This window comes from Eubalaena glacialis, chromosome 13 (genome assembly GCF_028564815.1).
Source record: "Eubalaena glacialis isolate mEubGla1 chromosome 13, mEubGla1.1.hap2.+ XY, whole genome shotgun sequence".
Taxonomy (NCBI): Eukaryota; Metazoa; Chordata; class Mammalia; order Artiodactyla; family Balaenidae; genus Eubalaena; species Eubalaena glacialis.
In genome coordinates, this window is record NC_083728.1 from 91,741,242 (window position 1) to 91,767,713 (window position 26,472).

At 52.8% G+C, this 26,472-nt stretch overlaps 1 protein-coding gene across 1 annotated transcript in view; it reads right to left on the reverse strand.

The window, feature by feature from the left end:
- Positions 1-26,472, reverse strand: part of SDK1 (sidekick cell adhesion molecule 1) — a 182,814-nt gene that overhangs the window by 5,341 nt on the left and 151,001 nt on the right. Inside the window, exons 26-31 of the mRNA XM_061207928.1 lie at positions 24,193-24,354; positions 23,573-23,698; positions 13,311-13,475; positions 10,197-10,334; positions 7,594-7,714; positions 7,082-7,211 (exon numbers count right to left, since the gene is read on the reverse strand). Coding sequence (XP_061063911.1) covers positions 7,082-7,211; positions 7,594-7,714; positions 10,197-10,334; positions 13,311-13,475; positions 23,573-23,698; positions 24,193-24,354 — 842 coding nt within the window. The remainder of the gene's footprint in view (positions 1-7,081; positions 7,212-7,593; positions 7,715-10,196; positions 10,335-13,310; positions 13,476-23,572; positions 23,699-24,192; positions 24,355-26,472) is intronic.

A 26,472-nucleotide genomic window follows, 5' to 3' on the forward strand; every position in this document is an offset into this window, starting at 1 on the left:
TACTATATTGGCAAGATGAAAGACTCAAATATTATTAGGGAATTAATTAAGCATGAGGGGGTTGGTCTAAGTTGGTTGGAGCAGGAGAGATCTTGAAAACTGCTTCTTTGGATTTCGAAAACAATTTTTAAGATGCGATTTGAACAGTAGCCCTGATGTAATTCATAAGCATCTGTGCGATAAAACAGAGACAAAGCCTCTTATTTCTAAACAGAGGGACACAGAGAGCCACAGCACGTGTCATGTGACGCTGATGGCCTAATTCAGAGCAACTCTCATCAGGCAGGTTGCTGTGCACCTGTGAACGGATTCTTAGAATTTTCACTTGAGCAATATTTCTGAAAATTGGGAGAAAAGGATGGCATCACTATTTTTTTTTAGTGAAATATTAGCTTCGCAAAAGAGCTCTTCCGGCCAAGACCTCATAGGGTTTCTGGCTCTGGAGGAGCAGGTGGGCAGGACGGGAGGTTAGGAGACCCCGCCCAGTCGACCAATCATCAATACAAAGATCCTTCCAGAATGGCCGGAGGAGCCAGCAGGTCCTCTCCCTCGTGGAACAATGATTTAACTGGAGAAAATTATCTTATAAACGTTTAGAGTCCCTGGAGTTGGTGCCAAGGGCATATAGCAAAGGGGGGAAGACTTACTCCAGAAAATCTAAAATCACTAAGAATAGCAAGGGTCTGAGCCACTTGACCTATGACCTGCTCGCCCTGCCCCTCAGCCCAGGGTGAGAGAAGCTCCACTCTGAGCACATGTGGCCAAGAAGACCCAGCTCCTAGTCCAGCAATTTGGTTTGACCTGGAGCAGGAAGCTGCCGGCATCTCTCATCCAACTGCCCCAGCTCCACAGTTCAGAACTCTATTCCGGGCAGGTATGGCCAAGAGAACTGGGCTTCCTTCCCTCACCCAGTCTTTGCTGGGAGGCTGGATGATACGCACCAGGCACAGCAGGTCGAGAATACTGAGCCCTGATTGCCCCCCCCCAGCTGGCTAGTACGGAAGAAGTTCCACACTGCCCAGAAGACCAGGGGCTACCGTCTCCACCCAGCGCCCCACTGGTTCAGCAAGTACGTCACTATGGAGAAGAGGGCTGTTGTCCCCACTCCAGCTTTGGTGCTGTGACACAGAGGTCCTGATAGGGGGAGAGTCAGTCCTTAAGAATAGAGAGCTCCCCTGCTCTGCCCGAGGGGAATGGCTGTATTTGGACCAGAGAAGGCCTAAGGGCATTGTTGGAAACAATGGCGACCTCAGGGGTGAGAAATTGAGAGGAAGCTGGCAGCTCCATGATAGCAACAAGTGAAGTAATAATAAACCGGCCAGAAGTTTAGCAGCGAGAACCAGGCAAAGAGACAGCTAAGGAGAGCCCTCTTGGGGGTTAGAGAAAAATTCAAAGGTTAACAACATCCTGCCACTGCAAAAGGGCCGGGCTGTAATTGGATCAAACTTTGGAGTAATTTATACCCTGGAGCATTGTCAAAAATAATAGAGCTAGCAGGTAGTGGAGGTTAACAGCTGGGTGTGATACCCGTGATGGTAGACAATCCAGAATCTTAATGGGGAGGCAAGAACAAGAGACAAGGGGACCCTGGCTAAGACCGGTCATCCCTGGTTGTCAGGGAAACTGCACGTGTGCCCAAGGCTGCACCGCTGAGGGGTGACATCGGAGGGTATACATTGCTGAAGAAACGGACTTCCCTGAACTAGTCCAGGCAAGTCACTAAACAAATAAGCAGATAAGCAAACAACAATGACAACAACTAGCGGAGGTTGAATATCAGTATTCTAAGTTGATACAATATATTATCGAAAATGAGCTGTTTCCAAAAAACAGGAAAGTGTGATCCATACAGAGGAAAAAAAGCAGGCAGCCTCTGGGGAGCCCCAAATATTGGCAGACAAAGACTTTGAAAGTAGTATTATAATATGTTCAAAGAACTGAAGGAGACCATGTGTAAAGAATTAAAGTATGCTGACACTACCACACCAAGTAGAGACTATCAATAAAGAGACAGAAATGACTTAAAAAGAACCTAATGAGAAGTTCTGGAGTTGAAAAATACCATAACTAAAATAAAAAATTCACTAGGGGGACTCAATGGTAGATTTGAGCTGACAGAGGAAAGACTCAGTGCACCTGAAGATAGAAATGATAGAGATTATGCAATCTGAAAAACAAAGAGAAAAAAGAATGAGAAAGAAAAAAAAAAGAACAGAGCACCCAACAAATGTGAGAACGCACCGAGTGCACCAACATAAGCATAGTGAGAGTACCAGGATGAGAAGAAAAAGAAAGAAGCAGAGAAAATACTGGAAGTAATAATGACTTAAAACATCCCAAATTTGGGGCTTCCCTGGTGGCGCAGTGGCTGAGAATCTGCCTGACAATGCAGGGGACACGGGTTCGAGCCCTGGTCTGGGAAGATCCCACATGCTGCGGAGCAACTGGGCCCGTGAGCCACAATTACTGAGCCTGCGCGTCTGGAGCCTGTGCTCCGCAACAAGAGAGGCCGCGATAGTGAGAGGCCCGCGCACCACGATGAAGAGTGGCCCCCGCTTGCCGCAACTAGAGAAAGCCCTCGCACAGAAACGAAGACCCAACACAGCCAAAAATAAATAAATAAATAAATTTAAAAATGGTCCACATCAAAAAAAAAAATCTTTAAAAAAAAAAATCCCAAATTTGGTAAAAAAAAGTCTACACACCTGACAAGCTCAATAAAGCACAAGTAAGATAAATGGAACAAGATTCACACCCAGACACATCATAGTTAAAATTCTGAAAGACAAAGACAAAAAGAAACTCTTGAAGTCAGCAAGAGAAAGATGACTCACCCAGTACAACAGAACTCAAATAATATTAACAGCTGACTTCTAATCAGAAAAAATGGAGGACAGAAGACAATGGGGTCACACATTGAAAGTGTTGAAAGAAAACTGTCAACCAAGAATCTTATATTCAACGAACTATTTTCAAAATGAAGGTGAAATAAAGACATTCTGAGATAAACAAAAACAGAAAAATTCATTGCTAGCTGACCTGCCTCACAGGAAATACTAAAGGAAGATTGTCAGGTTGAAAGCAAGTGACACCAGAGAGTAATTCAAATCCACATGAAAAAACAAAAAGTACCAACAAAGGTAATTACATAGGGAATTATAAAAGACAGTATAATTACCTATTTGTTCTCCTTTCTTCTCTTATCTGATTTAAAGAGCAATTTCATAAAATAATATGTATATAATTGTATCGTTGGGCCTATAATATATAGAAATGTAACATACTTAACAATAGCTGTGCAAAGAGGCAGAAAGAAATGAAGAGAACCAGAAATAGTAAATAACAAGGTTAAAATGATAAAGTCTAAATAGATACTTGCTCGCCTTCTCTCAATTTCTTTAAAAGACACAAAATTCTATCAAATGATACCTATAAAAATGCATTCTTGGGTTTGCCACATATATGGATGTAATATGTATAATAATAACACAAAGAGGGGAGAAGGGAATAGATCTATACAGAAATATAGAGATTTAGTATAAATCTGAAGCAAATACTGATGCTAGGGCAATGACTATAAAAAATAACTGAAAAAATATATAGTAAAAGCAAAACAAGGGAGTTAAAATGGTACACTAGAAAATATCCACTCAACAGAGAAGATGACAGCGAAGGAAAAATAGAGAAATAGAGATATGAGACTTATAGAAGGCAAACACCAAAATGGCGGATGTAAATTCTGCCTTAGCAGCAATTACATTAAATGTGAATGGATTAAACAACCTGGTGAACAGGTAGAGATTGGCAGAATGAATAAAATAACATGATCCAACTATATGCTGCGTGCAAGAGACACATTTTAGATCCAAAGATTCAAATAGGTTGAAAGTGAAAGGATGGAAATGATACACTATGTGAACGGGAACCAAAAGAGAATTGGAGTTGGCTGTACTAATATCAGACCAAATAGACTTTAAGACAAAATTGTTACTAGAGACAAAGAGGGACACTCTGTACTAATAAAAAGGGTCTATCCATCACGAAGATACAACAGTTATAAACATATATGCACCTAAAAACAGAGCCTGAAAATACATGAAATTAAAACTGACAGAAATGAAGCGAGAAATAGACAATGTTAACAATAATAGTTGGAGACTTCAATACAGCAAATGGCAGAAGATCAAGAGTGTGGAAGACTTGAACAGCACTATAAATCAACCAGACATAATAGACACACACGGAACTCACCACACAGCAACAGCAGAGCAACACACCCTTTTCAAGTGAATTCTTGCAGCACAGACCAGATGCTATGCCATAAAACAAGACTCAATAAATTTGAAAGGATTGAAAATATACAAAGTATGTTCTTTGACCACAATGGAATAAAATTAAAAATCAGTAACAGAAGAAGACTTGAGAAGCTCATAAATCTGAGGAAACTAAGACACACACACCTAAATAACCAATATGGCAAATGGGTGACTTGAGTGGTATGTGAATTACATCTCAATCTGGTTGTTTAAAAGATGTGGTTCAAAGGAAATGTTCCCATTGGAGCTGGCACTTCCAAGATCCCTGTGTTGGGATCCCATGCATCTGCCTACAACTCTCCCAAATCGTAAGGGTCAACGTCGGGACCCAGCAAGATTATAGAGCACAGAATTCTGGAAGAAAGATGGGCCTCACTCTATCTACCTGAGAACGCAGGAGCAGACAGAGAGCCCAGACATGTGAGTTCTTAGCCTGGACTCCATGGGGCCTTTGCTGGAGGCGACTACCACAGGCTTCAGGGGGGCCTGGAGCCCCAGATTCAAGGTGAAACTCCTGGGTGGAGAGAGCCTCCACACCTTTGATCAACTTTCTTGAACCAAAAAGCATTAGGACCCAAAAAGCATCTGTGGGAATCACAGAAGGAACCCCTTCCTCCAGGCACAGGGCTGGCCAAGGCCCCTCCTTCACTCAGCCACACGTCCCGGGGCTACGACAGCTCAGCTCTGCACAGCAGGTCTGGCAGGAGAGATGGAACTGCGAGCCCGAGGCCCATCAGTGTGTGTCTGTCAAGCCTCGGCTCTCTCATCTATTACGTGAGGATCCGAACAACCTCCTTGCAGGATGTACCGTGGATTCCACGTCCCTCTCCCCTCCTCCCCCTGCCCTCCTCCCTTCCTCCCTTCCTCCCTCCCTGCCTTCTTCCTCCACGTGTGTACACGTGTATGTACTTAGGAATGCATGTACGTGTGCACGTAGGCATGTGTGTATACGCCTAGCTCAGTGCCTGCATGCATTTAATAATCCTCCATGCAAATCAGCTGAATCTGAATCTGAAAACACCCGCCTGTGTGAGAGGAGAAACAGACTGAATGCCTCCTATCAACCCATTCTGAGAATGCTTTCATGAACAAAGAGTCCAGAATTGATGAATCCAGTCCTGGCAGCGCTGGGAATGGCCACAGGCGCCTGGGAGTTGGGCTGCAGGAGATGGTGAGGGCGGGGGTCAGTAAGCTCTGGACACATCTGGGGGGGGGGTGCGTCCAGCCTCAGCACCTGCATGTGGGACGGCCTTGGCCTCAGGCTTGTTCTGTGAACAAGGACGAGAACCGCTCTACCTCGCAGGGCTGGTGTGAGCGTTGAACGAGCGTGCCCGGCCCAGAGCAGGCGCTCAATCAGCGCTCAGCACACGCGGAACCGTGAAGAGCGCAGCCCGCAGAGCTAATGCCCGGTCGCTGTGAACACCGCCCATGAGGCCTGACGCTCTAAGAGCAGCAGGCCCAGGAATCAAGGACAGATCAAGGCAGGTGCTGGTGACTGTCTCTAACTGCTGACCCAGAACGTGCTGGACGGCGGACCTGCCCCTTCCCAATGTGCTGCTTTTGGTACAAGCTGCGGCTTCCTTATCAGGAGGAGGCAGGTCAGTGTCTGCAGCTTTTCAGTTGAAAATGGAAAGCCCCTCAACTTTAGACAAATGTTCCTTCTGAACATCTGCAGTGCTGCCTGCTGATTTCCCCGTGCCCACGGCTACGGTACAGACGGGGGGCCCGGCGCCCTTGTCAACAGAGCACCTGAGGCCGAGCGAGCTGGTGCCACCCCGCCATCCCCCTGCTGTCCCGGTCCCACTGTGAGCTCATACGCAAGCCACAATTTAAAAGAAGCCATTTTATTGAGCCTCAGGGCTCAATAAGGCCTGAATTCAGATCAGAATGAAGGTGAGACTTATTTTAGATTAAATATTGATTTAGAGTATGATTGCCAAGGGATGGGGCGGGCCTGCGTGTCCATCAAAGAGCTTGGTGAATTTCATGCCTGTCAAGGCTCAGCACCTCTGAAACCAAACAGTCTAGGACTGACCGGGCCCCAGCTCTCTACCGGCTGCTTCGACTGGTTTTGTTCATGAACGTGAGAGACTGACCGGGGCGCTTGTGGGGGAAGCGGAGCCCCTCCCGGAGACGCCGCCACGGCTGCCTCCAGGGAATGCCCCCCGCCCACCCCCGACGGAGGCCTCACCCAGGACTCGCTCAGCTCCACGGAGAGTGCCCAGGCGCGAAGGAGGCCTGAGACGTGCAGGGCAGAGTCCTGGGGGTCTCGGCGGGAGGCTGACAGCCCCTCGGGGCAGGGTCTCCCTGGTCCCAGGGCTCCCGTCCTGCTCACCTGACCCTGTTAACTGACCCAGCGACGCTGTGACCAAAGTCCCCTCTTAAGCACAAGGACGCAAGAAGGGAGGCTGGCGGGAGGGGAAGCCAACGCCTGGGGCGGGGGTCCCAGGTTGTACCAGTCGGGCAGGCTCGGGGCCCCCTTTACCCAGCTGGGGTCTAGAGGCCACCAAGTTCCACGGTGACCTCCAGAAAACTCCGGGTCTCTTTCTGAAAACAAAATGGAACGAGGATGGTTTGCGGATCCGACGTCCACTTTGGGCGAGTGACTGACCTAGGAGCCAGCCTCGAGCCAGGGACCTGGGGGCCAGAGACGAGCGAGGACCTTCCTCGTCCGGGAAGGGGAGCCGCTTGTCCCCGGCTCTGCCTGCCCCGTGCGGTCGCGGGGCCCCTGGGGAGGGCGGGGGCCCCGCGTAACAGGCACCCACCTCAGACTCCGTGGCGTCCCCCGACTTCTCCTGGAGGGTCCCGCCCTCGGTCAGCGCGGCACCGTTGTACTTGTTGCAGATGTCCTCATCTGAGTAGTGTAGCCCGCCGGGGCTCGGCCGAGGCGGGGACCTGGGTGGGACGGGGACACCAGTTACCCCCGACTGAGGCCTCCTGACCCACCCTCTGGCCTGCTTCGAGGCTGAGTGGGAGAAATCCGCCACCTCCGGCACCATTTTGGCCCCCAATGCAAACAATTTGCAGTCCCCCTGCAGCTTCGCATGACGCCTGCCCCATCTGGGGCCGGGAGCTCTCCCGAGACCATGTCCCTGCACCTGAGACCTGCCCTCATTTTCTGTCTCTGGAAATGTCTTTCAAACATCCCTAACTCCCCACCACCCTGCCCCCACCCCCGGCTCGGCGCTGCCCCACTGGGGGGCCCGTGGGCGTGGGCCCGGCTGAGCGGGTCCTCAGGTGGAGGCGGCACCGGGGGCTGGAGCTGTTGCAGACCTACCTGGTCCCATTCTTCTTCGAGAAGGTGTTCTTGACGTTGAGGTGGCGGCTGCTGAGCTCCAAGGTGGCAAATCCCCCGTTGTCCAGGGTCACGGACTCCTCCATGTTGGAGATGCTCTTACCTAAAGCCGGGTGGGGAAACGAGCACAGATGCTTCAGTAGATTGCTCCCCGACGGCCTGCTGGACGGAGCCCAGGGCCGGGCTGGCCTGCGTCAGCCAGCCAGGCAGGCAGAGTCAGGCTGGGGAGAAAGGCTGCACGTCAACCCTGCAGCAAAATGACAACGTTAGTATTTTGGTGTTTATTTTGCTTGACACCAAAATACGAGTATTTTGATTAGTATTTTATTAAAGAGTACTCAGAATACGTGAACTTTTTAAACCATTGAGGAAATTAAATATTCAGTAAATTTCAGAATAAAAGCCTCACAGTCATAGAACAAAACAGTAAGTGGAGACTAACTGTATAAGGGGTGACAGCTACAGGGTGCAGCGCTTCTTTCTGTGGTGATGAAAACGCTCCAAAACTGACTGTGGTGATGGTCACAAGTGTCTGTGAACGTAACTGAAAACCACTTAAAATAAGTCTATAAATACATATCAAAACGTATTCTAAAATACATTAGCCGGCCAAAGTTACAAGTAACCGGAGGACACGAAGAGGTCCTGGTGGCTCCGACCTCGTTCGGCACGAGAGCTGGTGTCCTCACAGCTGTCTCTCTGCTCGGGCTGGTCTCCCCCCCTTTTCCCTCCCCCGCCTTGGGAGCCCCTCCCGCAGCCATCTTCCTGACTTATCACTCACCCCCTCCTTCAGATCACAGCTCAAGGGTCGTGAGATCAGAGAGAACTTTCGGACCCTGAAGTCTTCGCCTTGTGTTTTTTCTCTCCGTGGTGCCGTCACCACGTCTGCCTTTTTCCTGTGCTGGCTTGTTCCCCGTGGTCGTCTGTCTGTCTTCCCTACCAGACCATAAGCTCTTGGAGCACAGACCCCGTTATGCTCACACAATTATGCTCGTAGTTACATCCCAGCCCCCGGGACACTGCCCGAGCACACAGCAGGGCTCCGTGTGTGTTTGTAAAATTCATCAGCCTTTCTAGACCACAAGGGTCCTCTCTGCTGGGGATCCCACAGGCCTCAATGCAGCTTAATGTTCTACTCGTGTGCAACGGGAAAAAGCCAGCAGAACACAGAGAGTGGTGAATGAAAGATGAAGTTGCTTGCGAGTAGGGATTTGGGTTGATGGGAGGAGGGCAGGTGGAAACTGTTGTCAGAAGGGGAATCTGACGGTGTACACGGAAGCATGAGCGGGAGGGTTAGAACGAGACTGCAGCAGCAAAGGTTTAGGTTGCGTGTGTCTCCTGGGCAGGCAGGGAGACATTCTGGTAGACAAGTGTTTCTTTTCTTTTTTTCCCCCCTGGGCTTCAATGATGACGTTAAATTAATGCTCCAGGGTGAGGCTGAGTATCAGAAGCTGCAGGTCAGATCAAACTTTTCAGGTCTGTTTCCCAGATGGAGGAGAAGAGTGAAAGCGGGGAGATTTTCTCTGCGCCAGACATAGGATTCTGTAATAGCATTAACTCAGTAAAATGACATGCCATTCATACACTGTAAATCCCGTAGGAATAAAATCTGATTTATGAACACTTGTTAGAAGTGAATTTATACAGAAAAAAATAAATCCTTTCTTGGAGGGATGAATGGCTTAATGTTACAAAAGCAAATGGCAGGCACTTTAGGCGCCTGGTTTTATGAACCCTTTTGGTGCTGTGACAATGGTGCCGGGGGCTGGGGTCGGGGGATCCGCTGGCCCCCGCTTCACAGAGGTATCAGAGTGTTTCCAGCACCCCGTAAGGTTCCCTCACGGACCTTCGCAGCTTATACTTCTCCACTGAGAACACCCACCATCCTGCCTTCTAGAAACATCTATTCATTAGGTTGTTCCTGACCTTCCTGTAAACGGAGTCACACTGTATGTGCCCTTTTGTGGTCGGCTTTGCCCAAGTTTGTCCATTTCTCTAATGATGGTGATTCCTTTAGCAACGGACGCTAACTAAGCACCTACTACACGCCACGCCAGGCTGTGCTGGGAACACCGGGGACCCGGCCCACAGAGGGCTCAGAGTTGCGACGCGGGACCTAAGGCAGGTGCTCACCCTGTTAGTGAGAAGGGCTGGGCCACAGACACGATTCTGCACCATCCCCGAGCCACACCGGAATGCCTGAGACGTGCCCCATTCACTGTTCTCATGATACTGACGAGTGCGATTTTTCATCTGTTTAACGCTTTCCACTTTTTAATCATCACTTAACAAAATACTCCTGCATTTGAGCAACAGTGCAGATGAGGAAACAGACTCACAGAGGCCAAATGACCCAAAGGACACACGGCCCACTTGAGGGCAGAGCTGGGACAGAATCTGGTGGCCGAGGTCCAGAGCTCCTGTTTCCCTGCACCCGCTGCCTCCGAAGGGATGTCTGTTGGGCGTGTTTTATCGAATGAAATGGAATGTGGATGTGGGCACCCCGGATCCAGGAGGGAAACCCCAGACGTCTCAGCTCCAGAGTTCCCCCGTGGGGAGACAGGGAAAGGCAGGCGCCGTCCCACCTGGGCCGCAGCTCCCGTACTTCTTTTTCTGGCCGTGCAGGACCAGGGCGAACACCACCAGCAGGATGACGAGCAGGCTGGACAGCGCCACCACCAGGAGGAACCACCACTGCTCGTAGAACGGGGTCTCCACCTGAGCTGAAGGGCGACACGGCACACGGACGCGGTCACGTGGGGCAGAAACTCAGCCCCTGCTGTCAACGGGGGAGGGGAGGACTCGAGGGGCAGCCCCGGGCACGGGGAGGGTGAAACCACTGCCTGGTCTGGGTTGTCGCGGGCAGACCGACCCAGAGGCAAGGCTCTGGTTCCACCGTCTCTTTTGGGCCCAGGGTCCTGTCTCCCCCCCCACTGCTCCCACCCCAGAGACTTCGCTGTCCTGGACCCTGGCCATCGTGCTTATGTTCCCTCAATTTCGTCTACTTACAAATGCTGTCTGGGTTAAAGGGAGGGAGGAACAAAAGCGCCTGGATTTGCTCCTCTCTCCCAGGGCCGGGGCTTCCCTCCCAGACAGCCCCCAAGTCCCCTGGCCACCTTCATCCCCGCTGCCACCCCCCTGGGCCACCACCGCCGCCCGGGCCACCGGAACCACTGCTCAATGTGTCGCCTCTTCCCGTTGTGCTCAAACCCTTGATGTCACAGAGAGCGTTCTCAGGTGGGAAGTCGGCCCCTCCTAAAAGCCCTCAGTGCTGCCCCTACTGGCCTCGGGGTGCGGTCAGTCTAAGCCTGGGAACCCTGTGACCCGAGCCCTGCCCGTGCCGAGCGCTGGACCCTTCCACACCTGCCCAGAAACCTCTGCTCGCACCCTCCGGCTGGGTGGGCCTGCCTGACTACCTGTCGGCCTCCTCCGCTGCGTCAGGGCCCCCGACCCCGAAGACTGGGCCGTGTTTTATTTATTTCGATCCTCCAGCAAAACTGAGCCGAACAACAGGCCCCCCTTAGATATGTTTTCCCAGAATGAACAGAAAAGGTTTCACTTGAAAGTTGCTTTGAAGAAGGATCGTCTTCCTCATGTTTTATTCCATTTACTAAGAGGAGAAAAATGGGAATTGCTTCTCGGTAGGTGTCAGATGGCCCTGGGGTCCCACTCGTGCCTTCCACGAGCTTCCCTGTTTCGGGGCATCGGACGTGAGGGACGGAACAGGAAGCCCATTACAGGTGGAGCCCAAGGTCTGGCTCCCAGGAGCAGAAACCCGCAGAAAAGACCTCTCCCTTACGCTAAGTACCTCACTGGTTGGATGCGAAGCGTGTGCACCCTGGGAACGAGGGGGACGTCTGCTCTGGATCATGTAACAGCACAGGGAGGCTTGACAGATGACAGCACTTTAAATCCAAAATACATGAGCTGGATTTCAGGCTGTACATTAAGTCTTCCATCTAATAAGGCCAACACATCCAGGCCGACCGCTGGGCAGTGGCGCAGAGCAGGCCTGGGCAGAAAGGCCTGGGCTGGGCTACAGGACTCCGGCCCTGGGTAGGGCTCCCCACCCCCGGTCTGCACAGCAGGGCCTGAGGGAGGCCGGCAGGTGACGGCCTGCTGGCTTCTCGAAACCATGAGATGAGCGGACTGCCGACCAGCTGGCAGCCAAGGCCAGCGCGGGGATGCAACGGATTTCAGAGGAACGGTCCAGCCACGGTGCCCCGTGACCTCAAGGGCTGGGAGCCGCATGCTTACGTAGGAACTAGCCTTTGCCACTGGCTACGCGTGTGCGGAATTAAAAGCTCTGTGCATTTGGAATTGCTTTCTAATATTTCTTGTTCATGAACGAAGGGAGGCATATCTTGAATTGCTGAACTGGGGCGATGGGTGATGGGGGTTCCTTATTCTATTCTCTCTACTTTGGGGTAAGTTTACAATTTTCTTAATAAAGATGAAGGAAGCGAGGAAAATTTGACTTTTCTACGTACTGTTCGTTAAACAAGCGAGTGGTGCCCAGGTCCTTCCTGCAGCCCCTCTCACTGAGCGCCCCTGGGATTCATGTTGCTCCTAGACCAGGGGCCTGAGCGCCCAAGACGCTACCCTTCCTCCAGACTCACGGCAAGGAAAGGATGAAGGATGCTTTCAATTTAAACAAGTGCAGTCAGCAGCTTGAACAAATGTGACTGCAGGGAAGGGAAACATATTTGTCTTGATTGGAAGGAAGGCTCTCGTGGCTTCTGGCCCGGATTCGGCCTGCTCCCTTCTCCACATCACCTCCAGTGGTCAGCCCTCACTCAACCCCTCTAGAGCCCGGCTCGCAATCTTGGCTGCACGTAAGGACCGCTGCGGAGCTAGACAATCATCAAGCCCAGACCTGTGCCCCCGGTGATGCAATTGCTGTCCAGGGTGGGGCCCTGCTGTTTTCTAAGCATTCCCGAGGGGTGACCCTAAGGTGCAGGCGGGCTGGAGATCCGCTTCTCACCCGCACCTGGGACCAGCCTCACCTGCCCTCCCCACCGGCTGGTCCTCACCGGGCTCCTCACCTGCTACTTCCTCTGCCTCGTCCCAGGCTCTCCCTTCCCTGCAGCCGTCCCCCTGCACCCTTCAAGACCCAGACCCGGGCACCCTCCTCCGAGAAGCCCTTCCTGATTTTCAGGCGGTCACTTTGTCCCCCAGCTGTTACACCACTTGCCACGTCGCTGGTGAGGACAGAGTCCGTCGCCACTGACACTCGAGCTCTGGGAAAGGCAGCCTGGCCTCCCCCGTGTCTACGGCTCCACCCAGAGCAGGGCAGGGGGCGGGCACCTCCAACTTCAGGCGCAGGGCTCAGCGGGGCCCCTGTCGGACACGACCGCGTGTCAAGGGCTACCACACTCCCCGGTGGCTGCTGGGGGCTATCTTTGCTTTTCAAAACCGGCCCGTGGCTCCACGGTGAGGACGCGTCCCCTGATGGAGGGTCTTGGGCTCCACTTTGCCGGGGAAGCCTCCTCCCCGGGGGGACCCCGCCCGGCTGGAGCTGGTGGCTCCGGCGCTCAGGGAGAGACGAGAACTCAGAACGGCTGGAGCACAGCGTGGTCGGGAGTGCGGAGCCCTCGGGAGACGCGCGCCGGTCGTCCTTCCGTCACCGTGGCTCCAGGTCACCCTCCCTGCCCCCGAAGGAGGGGCATCGCCCCGGGATTCCCGGGCAGGGCTCCTACCTGACACGGCAGCAGGGGGGCTGCTGGGCTCCCCGTAGCCCACCTGGTTCACGGCCACCACCCGGAACTCGTAGGTCACTCCTTGCCTGAGCTTGTCCAGGCTGGCGGTGTAGGATGTGGCGCCCCGCGGAATGTCCTTCACAAACATGTCCCACAGGCCTTCATCTGCAGGGCAGCGAGAGCAGAGGTCAGGGCGCCCGCGCGTGGATGCCCAGCCCGCCCTCAGCTCCCAGCTCCCTCCCCGGGGGACGGATGTGAGCAGCGGAGGCTGGGTGAGCTGCCGGGGACCAGGGGCACAGGCGAGAGAGGGGCCTCCCCCTGGTGACCAGACTCTGCTAAGGCTGCAAGCTGGCGGAAGCATTTTCCCCAGTGCTCTCCGGGCCTCTGGTTTCTGACTGGATCTCGCCTTTGGTGTAGGGTCCCGGCTCCCTACAGACCTCCGGCCGCGTGCCCCTAACCCCACCTTCCAGGCTCTCCGAGGACACCCGCTGGCCCAGTGGCGCCTGCGCCACTGAGTTCTCAGTCCCACCGCTTTCTAACTGGAAACGACAATCCAGCCGGCCGGTCAAAGAGAAAACTTTGAACAACGCCTCTTTTGCCAGCCAGCTGCCAGCCTTGCGGTGATGCTGTCATGCTGTCCCCCCTGCCTGGGGCGGTCGCTGCAGCGTGCTCGGCGCAATTTTCCATAATCGATAACGGGTCGTGTGCTCTCGTGGGGTGAAGTCGCCGAGTGGCAGCTGGCATGGAGGTGCACATGCTCTGGGACAACCCTGCCGGGGCCCTCACCGGGGGACCCTGCCTTAACCTGCCAAACCAAACTCCCCAAGTGCCGCCCTCGAGTTTGAGCATCCTTTGGAAGGGCAGCAGCATCAAACCTGCCCTAAGACCAGTAGTTATTTAATCTATGCCCAGGTGCTACCGAATACAAGTATAAATTTTAAAACATATACTGAATTTTGAACAGACACCGATACACCTATGTTCATAGAGCATTATTCACAGTAGCCAAAAGGTGGAGGCAACCCAAATGTCCATCAACAGAGGAATGGATAGAGAAAAGGTGGTCCATCCATACAATGAAATATGATTCAGCCTTAAAAAGGAAGGAAACTCTGACACCTGCTACAACATGGGTGAACCCAAGGACAGGATGTTCAGTGAAGTAAGTCAGAAACAAAAAAGATAAATACTGTATGATTCTACTTATAGGAGGTCCCTAGAGCAAATTCATAGAGACAGAAAGTAGCAGGGTGGGCGCCAGGGGCCGAGGGAGGGGGAGGGGGAGTTAGGGTTTGATGGGGACAGAGTTTCAGTTTGGGAAGATGGACAAGTTCTGGTGGTGATGGTTGTGCAACAACGTGGATATACTTAATGCTACTGAACTGTACACCTAAAAATGGTTAAAATGGTAAATTTTATGTTATGTATTTTACCACAATAAAAATACATATTGAATTTCTTTAAGCCCTGACGTGTAGGAAAACATTAATAAAATTGAAATTAAAGCCAGAAAATCAGGTGCAGAGGTAAAGGAAGAAGCTAGACAGCGTTGGTGCGAAGCCTGCCTCACCACACATTAGCTGTGTGACCTTAGGGAGAGTACTTAGCCTCTCTGTGCCTCATCTGTAAAACGGTGACAACAAAGGGCATCTACATCACAGGTGTGTTGCAAGGGTTGAACAAGTTAATACTGATAAAGTGCTTAGTAAGCAGTATACTCCGCGAGTGTTTGCAAAATAAAATATAAATCCAATTTCTAAGGAGGTTGTTCAGTAAAAAGTGGGCTCAGGGCCCAAAATGTTCATTTGAAATAGTGATCCTTCATGAATTAGAAATTCTTTTATAGGCACAGGTTTGTGATCTTTTAAAAACAGCAGGAGATCTGGAGAGGAATCTCCATGCACATTTGAATATGCATGCATACATGCTGACAGCTTTACGGGGGCGGGGGTTATCTGGAAACCAACCTTATCACACACCTTGGAACACCAGATATGTTTGAGAGGATCAGCCCCACAGTAAACAGAAAGAGACCGCTAGTGTGTAAGTTGTATTTGCATAGGGTTTAGAGTTTGCACCAATTAAGCCCTTGTAGTCACAGGTTAATGAAGGAATGGATGTGAATGAGACTTTAAAGGCATAAATCTCTGTACAGGCAAAAAGGGGGTACGATGATTATTTTTTTCTAAATATTCACATTTATAGTAGTTTCTCACCAAGTTACCCATTACCACTAATAATGTCCAAATGGCAAGTCATGGCTTAAGCCTTTCTTTTCCTTCTAAAAATATTACGGTTTACACTCATGATTGTCATATGTGATTTATTTCTGGTTTGGCAAGAATGATCGGGGAATAATAGGCACGGAGGGTGTGCTTTCCCTGCACGTGCCGCTCCCTCTGCCTGGAGACCCCGGTGTGGTGGCGGGTATCCTCCCCCTCCACCCCCTCTCACTCATCCACGCATTCGATCCACAAATATTTAAGTGCTCCCTCTTCGGTCAGGCGCTGTTCCAGCCAACAGGGGATCAGATGAGATTTCTGTTCTCAGTGAGCTATTTATAAGTCTATGGGGGAGTGGGGGGGGATGGAGGAAAATCAACAAGGTCATTGCACCCTTTCAGATTCATCTTTTTGAGGCCAGCCTTGACCCACTCCTACACTCCAGGAAGAGATGGCAGCTTCTGCCAATGGGCCTCCAGAACACTTCTTTCTTTACATTTACCTGTCTGTTTGCACCACTGGGCTCTTGAATTTTTCAAGAGTTCAATAAATATCAGTTGACATGATTCATCTCCCCTTCCTTACTCCTTTCCTTCCCTTCCCTTCCCTTCCCTTTCCTCCTTCCATCCATCCTTCCACCTACCCATCCATCCATCATCCATCCACCCCTCCATCTGTCCTTCCATCCATTCATCTTTGTGCCCCCATAGCCTTTCACAGGGCCTGGCACAGGCAAGCTTTCAGTAAATAATAACCACCACCATTTTATTTAGCACTTACTATGAGCAAGTCACTGTGCTAAGGGCTTTAAACATTGAATAAACTGTGCAATGTTTTCCCTCTAAAACGACAGATAATTTTATGCTGTGAAAGAGACTGAAGAAAAAATAGACTCTTGTAAACTGGATACTGCTTGAAACCATTGAAATTAAGGGACTTAAGAGTGTGAAAGGCATTCCCAGACCATCTGCAGCAGCCCTGAACACTGCTGCAGTGGGTTCTCTGGATGTCTTTTACACTAATGTTTCTGTAATGCTTTCCCGCTACTGAAGAAAAAGAATTACTTCCCCTTCCTCTACTGTCACCTAAAGTCCACATTTTATTTTAAGCGCTCTGTCATAGCTCCAGGAACTATTTGCATTTTTCATAAAAACATTTTAAAATATTGATACAGAATCTCAACACACGATTTACTTTACATTGAAAAACGCTGGGAGGGGAGGAGTCATACCACGAGAATTTCCTTCTGAAGGAAGTTCGCACTTTTATTCTGCTTAATTCCGCCTTTCCAAAATTAGCATACTCAGCATTTTAGGCTCCACTTGTGATTCCCTGGGCTATTTATCCACACTAATATTCACACTGCGATCACGGCGGGCAGAAAACCCTGGCGGCTGCCGAAGCCTCCACTCTGTCTCTCCACTGTGGACTGTTTTCCTCGCTTGTATTATGTTGTTAAATATCTCAATAAATCAATGACGGAGAAAAGTATGTCTACAAATGAGGGGGAAAAATAACATTACAGAACTATTAAGCATAATGAGATTTGTGCAACTGATTTTCCACGCACCAGGATAATCCCCGGGCCTGCATTTACATTCTCAATCAATACTTGAGGGGAGTGCGGGCCCTTGTGTTTTTCTGGGCATGCCTTCAGCCGGCTGTCAGACTCCAGGCGAGGTCACCCCGCCGGGTGCTCAGCAGACCCCAGCCTGCCTTCCCTCCCCACTGGGGGAGCTCCTACTCCTACATCACCCTCGCGTGGGGAACTCGTGATTGGCCCGAGGAGAGCAGTCGCTCGTGTTTCCCAAAGCCACATCCCTGGGTGGCCGATGCCAGAGGCCTGAGGACCAGCCCTGCGGGCGGTGCCAGGACTTCCACCTTCCTGGGAGTCACGTCGACCTTCAGGCCGGGGCCTCTTCATGTCCGTGGCGGGGTGTCCGTGGCATCTTGCTGGGCTTGGTTCCCCTTCTTGGACGCCCAGCGCCTTCCTGGCCTCTCCTTACTGTGACACTGCTGGGAAGACGCCACCTCGAGGTATGAAGGTGGGGGAACCATGGAGAAATAAACGTGGCAGAATGCTGCTCGATAGGCCGCACTCCGGTCACACATCTCCATCCCTGCCGGACTCGGAAGGAAAGCTGCGTGAGGGTCCACACACGCACGTGCGTCCCACTGGCTGGGTTTCCTTTAAAGATATGAGCTCTCGGTCCTGGCTGCCCTATGGCAGTATTTGTTCACTAAAAAAGGAGAACGGCTAATACTGAATATCCTCGAGGAGAGCAAGCGCCTCCAATCCACACGGGTCGCTGCCCCGACCGCACTTGTTTCTGGCGCTTGGCGCAAGGCAGCTTCTCTCCCGTGGGGCCAGCACCTCGCTGCCCAGGCACACCTGCTCCCGGCTGTGCCCTCGAAACCGGGGAGCAGGGACACCGCCCTCCCGAATCCCAGAGGTCCGCGCTCCACTTACCCTGCCGACGCCCAGAAGCATGTGTCTGTGGCAGGTTTCAAGGCAGACGCCAAGAAAGACGTTTGACCTCGTGGACAATCCAGCAGGGTCTCCACGCTGAGTGAAACTGTCATTCACGGCCCAAGGGTTCTGGTTCCACTAACTCACATAACCAGCGCCATGACGTCGGCTTGCAGCTCTGAGCCTGGCAGCTGCTTATGTCTTAAACGCTGCCACTTCTCTTGGTGTAACTGGGCTGGGTCGGAAATTGAACTGAAACAGGTGGGGCTTACACCCAAGGCTAAATACATCTGATGATAAAAAAATTGTATGTTATCCGATCCTTGTTGAAGGCAGGACGCACAATGAGATGAACGTCAAAACGCAAAGGATGGCCTGGGACCAGGACCCAGCCCAGAGAGAAAGGGCTGCAGAGCCAGACAGGCTGTCGACTCGGGGTCGTGAAGGAGAGAAGCAGTGAACACAGGCCAGTGACAGAGTCAGAACTGCAGCCACAGCCCTGGGGCAGAGGACGCTGACTTGGCAACTTCCATGGATGTTAAACCTTCCGAAAAGCACGGATTTTTTTTCTTTGTTCAGTTGAAAAGTCCCGCAGGCAAAGATCAGAAGTGGACAGAATGAGCGGGGAGGGGCCTGGGGGGCCCCCAGGAGGACTGCAAGTGGGCAGGGAGGGGCCCACGAGGACAGAGGCCCTGCTCCATCTCACCCCCTCTCCTCTCTGGGCTAAATACATTACTGGTGAAAAAAGCAACACAATGTCTGCCTTGCGTTGGGTACATCCTAAATATGTATTTCACGGCTGCTGTGGAGAGGAAAATATATTTATAGTTCCTTTAGTGCCATGCTGGTCTATTGTGTAAATATGTAAATTAGGTTCCCTGATCTATACAGTAAAATGCCTCGGGACAATTTGTGCAAATAAATCATCTGCATATGCCCACTGCATAGTTTTCACCGCCTTCCTGGGAGCTTAGCAACACCGACCGGGAGGAAACAAACCTTCGCCCAACCGGAGAAATGAGCCTTCGGCAAGGCTGTCCTGCAGCGTCTGGGGCCACGTCCACACTCGCTGACTGCCCTTCTCCAGGAGTGAGAGGGGGTGTGTGTCCTAGTCCGATGTGAATTTCACCAGCTGCTGTTCAATTCGGTGTTTTCACGTTAGGGCATCAGCAAAATTTGCAGGGGTTCAAGTGAAGATGCACAAGGCTGCAGGGCCACCTGCCCGGGACGCTGGAGCCTGCTGGCCACCCTCCCCGCGCCAGCCAAGCGGACGAGCTCCATGCCTTCCAAGGGCAAGACGGAGATGAGGCCTGGTGGGGAGATGGCAGGCAGCCTGGGGCCCCCAGGGCCACCCAACGAAGTGGCTCAGTCTTTCCGGACGCCCACGGTGACGGGAACCTGGGTGGCCCCCTATTAAAAACTACCCCTCCCAGGGCCCAACACCACTACCAAGCTCCCTTCAGACACCACTGCGCTGCCCGGAGAGAGTGTTGTCAAAGAGCTTCGGGGCGAGAGTGAGATGATGCAGCATTTACTGTGCTGTGTAATGAGGCCTGTAATAGGTGACAGCTATGATCCAAGGCCCAAGGTTCTGGCACGGTGTTTAAATATTGACAATCCGTAAATGCATTTCATCTGACTCCGAGCAGCCGCAGGCCTCCGTTAAGGGGGGAGGGCCGGGGGGAGAGGGCGTCTCTCTCAACTTTCAGTGGCTGGACGGTGAGTCCGGCAGCCTGCTCTGGTCCAGTCGAAATCGCTGGCAACCTGCTTTCCAACGTTGAGAAAGTGAAGCAGAATCTTCGGGGCTCACTGAAACCGACAGCGTCCTCCAGGTCAGTTTCCTGGCATGTCTTGGTCCCCGTGGGTCAGCTTCCTTCCACCTTCTGGTAGTGACCCGGTGAGTCAGACCGCCAGCTGGCCGCCGAAGGCTCGCGTCCGGGTGAGGCCCTCGGGTGTGGGGCGACACCCCATCAGCGCTGCACCACCTTCCAGACGCCCTGGAGCTGCACTTGTCACCACCGAGCACCCCGTTTCCTTCGTCACGGCAGATGGATGAGCGAAGGCGGCACGAGGGGAGATTGACCAGCTCCCCAGGAAGCCTGAGAGCCCACCCTCCGCACCCTGGACGGCCCTGGGCGCTCACCAGGGCTAAGATCCCAGGCCCACGCGCCTGCGTCTGGCTGGCGGGGAGGTCCGTTCCCCGCAGGCCCGTCCCTGACGTGAAGGTGCTCGTTTCAGAGAGACGGTGCACTTGACTGACCAGGGTGAGCAGACCATCCGTGGAGATTTTTAAAAAAAATTTAAGCTAAGCTTTTTATTTTGAGATAATTGTAGATTCCCACGCAGCTGTGGGAAATAGCACAGGCATCCCATGTGTCCTTTATCCAGCGTTCCAACCCCCCCTTCCCCCGCAAGGGTGCCGTGTCGGGAAACTACAGTACAGCGCAACCGGGAAACTGATGTTGACACAGTCCTGATGGGACCCTTTGCTGCAATGCTTGCACCTGGACACGTCTCTCCTCGAGAAACAAAAACCAAAGAAACTGTATGAGACTAAAAATAACTACGTGCACGCACAGCTGGGACAAATTCTGGACCCAAAAGATACAGAGACCCAAAAACCCAGCTGCCGCTTTCGAAGAGACTGGAGCAAAAGCAGGGCACTGCGCATGCCCCCTGCACACGCCACCACCTAAGAGGTGGGCACAACACCTAAGCCTCCCCTCTGGCCCGACTCCTGGACACACCCCTACCCTCACCCCATATAAGGAACAAGCTCACCTCCCCCCCGCCCCGCCCCCGTCAGGGAGTGAGCAAGCAAGGGAAGCTGTTGTTTGTTCTCGCACCCCCCTGCTGCAGCAGGGGCCCCAAGAAAGCCTTGCCTGAACTTCCTGTCTGGCCTCTGATCAATTTCTGTCGAGGAAGGAGGCCAAGAACCCTGGTCGGTAACACTGATCCAGAGCATTTCCATCGCCCCCAAGGGTGCCTCATGTGGCCCTTTTAGAGCCACATGTCCACTGGGATCTTTAACTCTTGTCGGGGAGACAAGTTTTCAGGTAGAAGGAAACGACTCGGCGGGAGTCTTGGGTGCGTGTCCTCTAGAGCAAGGCTTCCTGATCTTTTCTTGGTGCCGTGGACCCTCTGGCAACCTGCTGACTCTGAAGGACCCCATCTCAGAATGGTTTTCATGCATAAAATAAAACTGAAAAGGAAACCAGTTATATGGGTGATGCACCTAAATGCCTAGCAGTAACCGCAAGTTCACAGTCACGTCCGTCTCCTGGTTACGCGGAAGGTCTGGATCACGTGGGTTTTCTTTGCACCCTTGTTAAGCTACGTGGTCTTTGGAAGATGTGGTGGAGAGACGTGCATTGAGGTGACACCCTTATCCCAGGGAACTCAGAAGTCTTCGCTTCTTCATGAACGCTTTCGATAAGAAGGTCTAGCAGGGTCTGCAGACGACCGTAATTTCAACGCCGTGATGAGCGTGAACGATCTTGGGAAATCTCTGCACAGCTGGCACATGATGTGAACGTAGCTGTGATTTCTACTGCTGGTGGTTTCACAGGTACTGCAATTACTTACGTGGTTTCTCACCTACGGTTATGGGTTGAACTGGGTCCCCTCATCATTCATACCTTCAAGGCCTAATCCTTAGTATCTCAGAATGCGACCTTATTTGGAAATAGGGTCTTTGCAGACGTAATTAGTTAAGATGAGGTCATGAGGGTGGGCCCTAATCCAGTATGACTGGGGTTCTTCTAAAAGGGGGAAGTTTGGACACAGACAGGAACACAGGGAGGAGGCCACATGAAGAGGAAGGTAGGGGTCTGGCTGATGCTTCTGCTACAAGCCAAGGACCCGCAAAGGTTGTTAGCGACACGCCAGAAGCCAGGGGAGAAGCCCGGACCAGATCCTCCCTGATGGCCCCCAGAGGGAACCAACGCTGCCGACACCTCGATCTGGGGTTCCAGCCTCCAGAACTGAGAGAGAACACGGCTCTATTATCTAAGCCACCCAGTGTTTGGTACTCGGTTACAGTAGCTGAGCAAACTAACACGTGTTTATAAGTGAAGGGAAAGCTAAATTTCAGTTAGAGGCTAGTGAAGATAAAAACGTATTTTTTCCCGTCGAAGCTGACGGAGCCCCTTGGTGGGCCTGCGCAAGGCAACCTCTGCGATAAACGCTCTCCCTGGATTTGGGGAGCAAACGGCTTTGCCTCCTTAGGTCAGTACAGCCTCCACTGCCTCAGTCTGGGCCCAGACCTCACAGGGCCTTTCAGCCACGGCACTTGTTGATCTCCGAAAGTGCCCCGGGTCAGATGTCGCCAGCAGAGAGCTGGCTGGCTCTTCTGGGGGCCACTGCTTTCAGAGGTACGGGGGGAACACGTGACCACAGAGGCCTCTGGCGAGTCCAGCCCCGTCACGGATTTGGGACCCTCCATTTCCAGAAAAGGCCAAATGCCCTGCTTATCAGACTGTCGGGATCCCCCAGGCCCGGGGGCTGAACGTGGGCATTCTTGAGCCAAAGAAGTATTCACATCGCCTTTACGTTGAAACTGTTTCAGTTTTATGTACTAGGTTTCTCCTTGGAAGTTTCTAGAAGGCACTTCTAACCAGTAATCTTTCAAAAGCCATTTGGTGGGAGGAGGGAGGCCAGTGACACAGTGGCGTCTGCAGCTCTGGGGACCTTCCCTCTTGGTCTAATAGCTTCTTTAATCACCACACTGACGCGCTCGCGGTGCTGCAGTCCAGCTGGCGGCGGGGCCCGGCGATTCGCTTTCCAAGTGCGTCCCTGGCACGCCGTGTATTTTCACGCTCGGATGTTCCACGCTGAGCCGTACGGCCGTCTGAAGGTCGCGGTGAACGTGCCCGGGGCTCCTGCTGTAACATCCGACTCAAACCATCGTTCACTTTCCAGTGACGTCCGCCCTTAGGTATTACTTGAACAGAGAGAAGGCGGAAGCCCTCTTAGGGCGGGTGGGGTCGGGGCGGATCTCAACCTCGCTCTCAGCGGATGGCGTGTGGGTTTCTCTGAAAACACGCGTGGGTCTCACCGGTGAGCTGAGGACGTCCTCAAGGGGCCCTAAGTTCTCACGCACGTGTATCTGAGTGACACACATCTTCCCCCTCAGCCTGGGTAACGTGGCCAGAACGCCATGGGTCTGATGCCCGTGAGGCTGCTAGCGCAGCCGTGGTTATGAAAATGGGGGGGTGGGGGCTTCCCCGGTGGTCCAGTGGGTAGGGCTCCGCGCTCCCCATGGGGTTCCATCCCTGGTCAGGGAACTAGATCCCGCAGGCCGCAACTAAGAGTCCGCAGGCCGCAACGAAGATCCCGCGTGCCGCATCTGAGACCCGGCGCGGCCAAAATAAATAAATAAATAATAAATAAATATTAAAAGAAAAACAACAACGGGGGGTGGGGGAGTGAGAGGGAGCCTCTCATTTCAAGTCAATGCCCTCCGTCTCCACGTCATCAGGGAAATGCTGGGCTGGGGAGGCCCCAAGCTCTGACACGTCCCCTCTTTTACGGATGCAGAGACAACCGTCTCGGGGTTTCGCCCGCCTTACCTGAGGGCCTGGCCTCGATGACGTAGCCCGTGGTGGGCGTCCTGCCCGCGCGGCCCTCCGTCCACTGCAGGGTGAGCTCGGAGGCGGATCTGGTGACTGAGACGTCTCGAGGGGAGCCCGGGGAACCTGTGGACAGAGGAGAAAAGAGCGGGTGGGCTTTGGCCCGGGACTCCTGGGCCCGCAGAGGGGCCAGCTCTGCTGCTAGGTCTCCAGGCGGGGTCAGTCCCGGTCCCTCATCTTGAAAGTCGGGGTGGGGCTGACACTGGCCTCACAGGGTCCATCAGGGCATCAAGAGAGCTGAGGCGTGGAGGTGCCCACTCGATCCACTGCCCTCTCCTCCGAAAGCCCTTAAACAGAGGCCAAGGGCATTTGTGCAGTAGGAACCGCGTGGCTCCTCTTCGTGACAGGAAAACTTTAAACTTTTCTCATGTATCTTACTTCAAAAATTGAATGCACTTCTTTTCTCTTACTGTTTTTCCAGAAAACAAATACAATCTGGACACGCTTGACGCCTGCACTGAATGTGTCCACGTGCAGACGTTCAGTTAACACACGCCTTGGAAGGCGGGGCCAAAAGAGTCCTGAGACCCCTGACCGGACGAAGGAGGCCCGATACTCACCCTCGGCCGGGCCGGCCGTGACGCTGGCCCACAGCTCGGGCCCGTAGGCGATGGTCCGCGCTTGCACTCGGAAGAAGTAGGTCACCCCCTTGGTGAGGTCGCGCACCTTCAGCCAGCGTTGCCAGTTCCCCTTCACGTCCACCGTCACCACCTTGCTCACCCCTAGAGCCGCCGGGAAGGGCGAGAGGGGCCCTGAGTACCGAGGGGGCCGCGGGGTTTGCTGAGGAAGCATTTCTCACCACTGGGACGTCAGGTGGTGGTAATGGCCGGTTTTCAGCACGGATAAGTGCAATTAGAGTCTAAGCTTGATAAGCGGGTGCCGACACAGGGAAGAGCCCCCCTCACAGCACGCGGGAGGTGGCCCCGGCTCACTGGCCACGTCGGGGGGAGAGAACCCCGGCGACTGGCACCAAGGGGGGGGCAGGCCCCCGACGTCTGGAGGGTCCCTCCCCACTTGGCTCGGAGCTGCACAAAGCCCTGTGTCACGTCGGAGGCGACCTCGGGCTTCCCAACTTAGTCGGGGGGGGAGGACGTGGAGGAGGAAGACGGAGCAAGGCTCTGCGTGGGCTGAAGGCGGCCCCCCCGCGGGGACCACCCTGCAGCCTAAAGGCTTTGGCGACGCATGACAGCTTCATCCACAGACCCTGAAACATGGCGAACCTGTCACCACAGAGAGCGGTGGTGACACAGCTCCACAGACCTGTGCCAGCACAGAGACGCTTCCCTCACAAACACAGACAGCGAGCAGATATGATGCTGGGTGTACTAGGTTTAATTAGAAAATAGAGGTGGGACACTTTGGCAGGGGGATACAAACTGAAAATTACACAAACGCAGCATTTTCCAGAAGGGAAAATAGGGTTCTTTGGTAAAACAAGTCTGAAAATGAAGCATTCAAACAAAAAAAGTTACATAAGCTCTAGACTGTGGGACTTCTCAGAGCCTTCAACACACCGATGTCTGTCGGGCACCTCTTGGAGGAGGATGTCAGGCTGGGGCAATTCCAGGACTTGTTAGTCAGCAGAGGTCGTGTGGAAGAGCCGCGCCGGGTGCCTGCTGTCCTGGGTCCAGCGTCCGCGCCACCGTGTCCCACACACAGAGAACGGCCGTCCTTCCCAAGACCAAGGGGCCACCTGCCCTCGCTGCGAATGGCCGGTGTTATCGGCACCTTGAACCCTAGGGTGGCCTTGACCTCAGAAGAGCCCAACAACGTGCGTCCTCGCTACAAAGTGGGTCCAGCTTTCAGTCATCAAAGCAAATTCCTCTGATCCTACAGGTCTCCAGAACCCCTTCTAGTTGGTTTACTATCTTCATATTGCGCCTTTTATAAAACATTTGTTCAGCTAAATGATTCTCTTCCAAGTTATTTCGGAGCAACTTGGGCTGCTCTTGCGTGATTGGAGCTTTTCGGTAGAGAAGCAGGGCCATTTCTGCACAGAGAGGCCGCCCCTCAGCTGCATCGCTCCAGAACGGGGTTTCAGGGATGACAATCTGCACACATGGTTGACTGTCACCAGTGAACACACGGGATCCTGCCAGATACAAAGTTTTTCTGGAGAGCAGCCCCTTTTTTTGTTAAAAAATGCCCTCCTTCTCCTCAGAGCAAAACCAACCCCGTGCACAGATTTTGTGAATTCTGTGCCACCAGGAGGTAGAGCTAGTCTGCTCCCCTCCCTCTACCCCATCCCAACCACGTCAGCATCTTATTTATTTAGTCAATTTTAAAACCATGCCCTGCACTCCAAACCTCAGGGTGCAATCGCCTGAAATACTTCTATTTCAAACATGAAAGAAAACATAAAAATAGCTCTTCTACGGAATCAGATTCCCAAGAACACGGCTCAGTGTTCCGAGGGTCTGGGGGCTCCCCACGCAGCCAGGCCTACTTTCCTGGTGGAGGGACCTGGGGTCCACAGCACTGCAGTACCACATCGACGCCCCTGTTCCCCGGGCCTGGGCTGCAGGCTGCCTGACCAGGGTCTGCAGGTGTCCCTCCAGATGCTGCCCGGGCCTGGGGGAGGGGGCACGATGAAGGGTCACCCCAGGGTGAGGTCACTGCTTTACAACTGCTTTTTTACTGTCTTTACCACAAACTTGTGTATATCAACAAAAATATCATATCCTCGGTGATCTTCACAAGGGAACCGGCGTTACCACAGAGAGTTAATATAAAATAAAGATGCTTGAGGTTCTCCGTACGTTTGCAGCCATGTCTCTGGGAGATGCACGGGTCCTCAGAGACATATGAGAGTACTGAAATGGTTCGGAGTCCCGCTTACT